General features: G+C 50.2%; 1 protein-coding gene across 2 annotated transcripts in view; it reads right to left on the reverse strand.

Moving 5' to 3' along the window:
* The window catches only part of Abcc5 (ATP binding cassette subfamily C member 5), an 86,301-nt gene that overhangs the window by 28,040 nt on the left and 53,134 nt on the right, over window positions 1-5,127 (reverse strand). For both annotated transcript variants that reach the window (XM_004640705.2, XM_023700613.1), the window contains exons 15-17: window positions 3,615-3,818; window positions 2,900-3,043; window positions 473-575 (exon numbers count right to left, since the gene is read on the reverse strand). In XM_004640705.2, coding sequence (XP_004640762.1) covers window positions 473-575; window positions 2,900-3,043; window positions 3,615-3,818 — 451 coding nt within the window. The remainder of the gene's footprint in view (window positions 1-472; window positions 576-2,899; window positions 3,044-3,614; window positions 3,819-5,127) is intronic.

Genomic DNA, 5,127 nt, shown 5'->3' on the forward strand with positions numbered 1-5,127 from the left:
AAAAAACAAGTTGGAAGAACCACTAGCTTTAACTCCTCTAAAAAGTTCTGCTGCACTACGGTCAGGACCAGCTGATGCCCCTGCCATAACATCCAGCTCTAGGGATGGGGCTCACTCAGCTGGGTGGCTCTGTGCTGCTGGGACTGTCTGGCACAGAGGTGAAAGTTGGGAAGGGGGTGGTGGCCCTCTCCCCGCCCATCAGCGTCTCAGCCACTCCCTGCACCTGCCTAGGCCTGAGCCCACCCTGCAAGGGAAGAGGAGGTGAAGAAGCAAAGGTCACTTGCACACGCTCCCGGCTTAAGCAAACATAAGGAGCCTCAGGCTCCCGCTAGCGTGTAAGAATTGTTATTCAACAGACATCAAAACCAGGGCTCTCTGAAACACAACGCTGGCACACATGGGGATCACTCCACGTGGCACTGCTCCTGATAAACTCCAAGGACAAGGCTAAACGCCTCTAAAAGGTCATTACCTTCCTCTGGCTTCACTGCTTTCTCCTTCTTTACTGATCCTGCTTTAGGACCTTTGTCTTGTGATTTCTTCTGAGATCCACTGGTTTCTTTTTTTGAGTTGATCTAATAAAAAATGGTTAAGAAGAAAAGTGTCTCCAGTCACGACGTAGTCATCCAGATGCACGTTCACAGCACACACACCCCACACGCGCACAGCCGTCGTGGAGCCACTCTCGTTGAGAACAAGCATATCCGACTTCTCCAAAGAGCCACCTTTACTCACTTTTCTACTTCCTTGGTTCCTTTAATCTTTGAGATGTTGGTTCCTACCCTGTCAGCCAACTGACATTTGCTGTTCTTTAAGTCATTTGAGACCTAAATTCCAAACACTGAAGGCTTTATTCTGTCCTCGTCCTCTCCCGAGTGACAGCTGGAGCCCTTCCATTCTTCCTGTCTCTCCTCCATATCGATTACTCAAATCCACAGATCCGACTATTTTCTGCTGCCACCACAAGACAAACCCAAACTCTTCCTTGCTGGCTTTGCCCTGCCCTCATCCTGCAAGTTCTTTTTCGTTCCTCTGCCTCCCCTGGCTACTACCCTGCAGTCACTGTGTGTGAAGGCAGCACTCGCTGCTCCACACTGGAATTGCCTCTGTACACCTGTGCATGCTGGTTTCTCCCCTTGGAGCCCCGCCCTCACCCCAAGCTCAGGCACAGTGGCCCCCAGTCAGATGGACTCAAATCTTCCATCTTTATCTTTCACAGGGCAATGGCTGCTCCTGTAGTCAGGAGCTGTCCTGGGCACTCTGTTAGCACACCGCTATGTCTACCTGTGTTAGTTACCTAGGAAAGGATCAGAGCAAGCCCTCCCTGGAATGCTGTCAGTCCCTTAAGGGCAGAAATGCCTGATGCAGGGTCACAGCCCACAGGGGGCCTACCTAGGAGAGCGACCCAGAATGGGACGCAGCATGATCCATACACACGCACCAAGTTGGACCTGAGACGACTGGAACTACGTAATGCTCTCCCTGCCCACTTCCACCTTCATCTTTATAAAAGAAATTCCCTTACTGTAGCTCAGCACAATCAATTCTATCGTATTTTTAGTCTCCTGCCCCAGATGGACTTTAAATTGCCAGTGCAAATTTAAAAAGTATAAAACTTAAGAGCCACATCTAGAGCAAAAGATAGGGCTCCGCATTGTGTATTTATCACAGTATGTGAACAAACGCACCAAGTCAAAGGGATATTACTCTGTCAACCACTAGAAGAAAAATACTGCATATTATTTAATATAATCAACTCAACAACTTTGAAAGGCAGATACCTCCCCGGTTTAAGATGAGGAAACTGAAAGTTAAGGGAACACTAAAGACGCGGCTCCTCCACTACAGCACACTCACTCAGTCTTGGTCCCAATTTGCTTAGTGCTGTCTCATTTCCCCTCCACTCCTACAGTGACGAGGAAATAATCTGAGAAATCCAAAGTGCGCTGACAGCCACAGAGAGATCAGGGAGCTCACAGGGGGTCAGGGGTGTCGGGGAGCTTCTGATGGTCCCAGGAAGGTCTGTTACACAAGGGAGCCTAAAAGCACGTAGACACAGCTAGCTTGCACTGCACCTGGGACAAAACCCCAAACACTGAGGTAGGAGTCCTCCAGCAAGGTCCCCCAACCTTCCTGCCTTCACCTCTCTCTGATGTCAGATGACCAGGTAGCCAAAAGAGCAGCATTTATTTAGGCCTAGCCTAAGTCACCCTTGGGACCCCAAGTGAGAGGGCAGCTGACAGGAGGAACCACCACCTCTTTGGCCGGCTCTCAGTACGTGAGCCCTTGACTGTGCCATACTTGGAGCCCTGGGGACAGTGTGGGGAGCTCTGGGGTTGCACTGAATGCGGGGCGTAGAGCACTGAGCTAAATCACCATGAGTAAGCTGCTTAACTTTTCTGAGCTTCTGTTTCTTCCTCTGCAAAAATGGAAGATAATCACGTTTGACCATGTAGCTTCACAAAATGACTAAATAGGGCGGTGGCTATAAAGTGCCTAATCCAATAACCGGAACATGCTAGATATTACTGGTTGCCTTGCCGAGTCAGCGACCATGATGCCATGGATCACTTCCACATGTACGAGGCAACGGATTTCCCTTCCCTGGCACCTTATCTACTTATTAAAAAGAACTTCCCACCCCTTCCACTAAGGTTGATGAAGTTTAGAAAAGCGAGCTATGACCACAGAATAGTACGCATCATCCTACTGGGAAGTGCTCAGTGGCAGAAGAATCTGGCGCACCACCCCCATCCTGCTCACCTAGAATGATCACCAAAACACAGGGCCCCATCCACCAGACACAGGTGTCACATGCAGCCGAGCTGTCCCATCACCCACACAGTCACACCTTCCCTGGGTGGGAAGGAGGACACCCCACACACCCAGCAGACCTTACCTCTACAGGGGGTGTCTCTCCCAGCAACAGGTTATTGAAAATGGTGGCATAATCCCCGTTTAAATTCATCAAATCCTCGTGGGTACCTCTCTCGGTGATACAGCCCTCTTTCATGAAGATCACTTCATCACAATCAACGAGATACTGGAGACAAAGGCAGGGTCAAGAGTGCTGCTGATACTGGTGCACATGTACCCAAAACCCTAGACCTTGGTTCCGTGGGTCTCAGCTGGAGGTGACTTGTGTACCCCAGGGCCAGATGACAACACTGGAAATATTCTTGGATATCAAAATTAGGAGAAGAGGTGCTCCTGGTATCTACAGCACCTCTCATCCCAACCAAAAACCATCAGCTCCAAGGGCCACAGCAAGCTAGAAGCTCTGCTTTAGTTTGTTGTGCCTCATGTTACAGGTCAGAGTGTTACCTCTGTTTTCAACATGAATCAGTTACACAAGCATTGCATTAAATTTACATCACTTCATCTGCACTTGGAAGTACACAGAATTATACACTTTCTGGGGCAGAAGGAAGGCATGTTTAGCTTGACAAGTTAATGGCAACGACCGTAAGTGGCTATCTGAAGTGGCTGCCCGGAAAATGAAAACCTGAATCCTGGAATCTCTAATTGCCCCACAAAGACACCTGCACCAAGGCCACCTCCCTGCCTTGATCTCCCAGGCCATGGTGGGCAGCCTAGGCAAGCATATGCTGTACCTGTAACTGGTGGGTGACAAACAGAACTGTCTTGGACTTGAGGTGCTTCTGGATAGCACTGTTGAAGATGTGGTTGCCCACATGGGCATCTAAGGCACTGAGGGGGTCGTCTAGGATGTAGATGCTCCTGTCACTGTACAAGGCCCGGGCAAGGCTGATCCTCTGGCGCTGTCCACCACTCAGGTTGGCTCCTCGCTCACCAATCTGCAGGACCCAAGAAGCACAGCAAAGCTCTAGCCTGAGTCTAGAATGGTGCTCTGTGGACACCCTCATCACTTCTCCCCTCCTATACCCAGGCTGGCTCCTTCTCTTGAACTCCTGGATGAACTGCCAGCCATTCTGACCCTTCCAGGAACTTCCAGCCCACAACCATCCAACAACAGAGCTCTCCTATGTCCAGCCCTGCAGTTACTGCGCCACAGGGAAGGGAGAGCTTTCCCAAACACAGAGCTGACCACAGGGCACCCCTACTTAGCACTCAAGGGCCCTGACAGCCTCTAAACACCCCAACATCAGGCACAGCTCAGACCCTTCACCCCTCCTCCTCAGCAGCTCTCATGCTCACTGCACAATCCTCCTTTCACACCCTGGAGTAAGAGCCATTTATATCCTGTGTATACTATGAACACACACGACGCCATTCCTGCTCCGTTCTGGGACCCCCTCCTCTCGAACACTCCCAACCCCTTCTCCACTCACATTCATCATGCTACTTCGTGCCCATCTGTTTGGGGATCTTGTCCCGAGCTGTGAGCTTCATTCACGAGGGTACAGACTACTGTCCTAGACCTCTATTTTACCAGCGCCAGGCAGCTGCTGCATGTGATGCTGGCAGATAACTACCACCTGGGAAATGTTACGACACGGACAGATAACCTATGGCCCAATGGTAACTGGCTCTGTTCATTTTTCTTATTTATTTATTTAGTGCAGGGTCTCACTATGCAGCTCAGACTCGTAGTGATTCTCCTGATTCCTGTGTCCCTGGCCCCTGCGCCTACCTAAGTAAGCGCTTAGTCCACTGACCTATACTGCTGGCCCTCTGTTCGTTTTTGTTTTTGTTTTTTTTTTTTAAGCCTTGTCCTTACACAACATTCGACTTATCCAGGGGCTTCCAGGCTTAGAATGCCCAGGAACTACCAGAAAGGCCTGAGAGCAGACTGGTGAGCCCCATCCCAGCCTTGCAGCCCTAGGTCTGAGCACAGCCTCACAAGCCGCCCTGCAAACAAGCTCCAGGTGGGACCACGCTGCTAACGGGACAAGGAGAACCTCTGAATGAATTAAGCCATTGGCCAAATCTGCTTGAGGGTTTTAGTTGAAATCAGCTGAATAAAATTGCCAGTTCCAGATACCTGCAGGGCAGCTCACGGGAGATAAGTTGTTGTTTTTTTTTTTTTTTTTAAATTAATTTATTTGTGTGTGTGTGTGTGTGTGTGTCCAGCTCAGCCCACCAGGAGGCAGGGCTGGCTGGCATGTGGTGCTGGGGGATTGAACCGCGGTCCCTGTGCTTTGC

The sequence above is a fragment of the Octodon degus genome, unplaced genomic scaffold (genome assembly GCF_000260255.1).
Source record: "Octodon degus isolate 3935 unplaced genomic scaffold, OctDeg1.0 scaffold00126, whole genome shotgun sequence".
In the NCBI taxonomy this organism is placed as follows: domain Eukaryota; kingdom Metazoa; phylum Chordata; class Mammalia; order Rodentia; family Octodontidae; genus Octodon; species Octodon degus.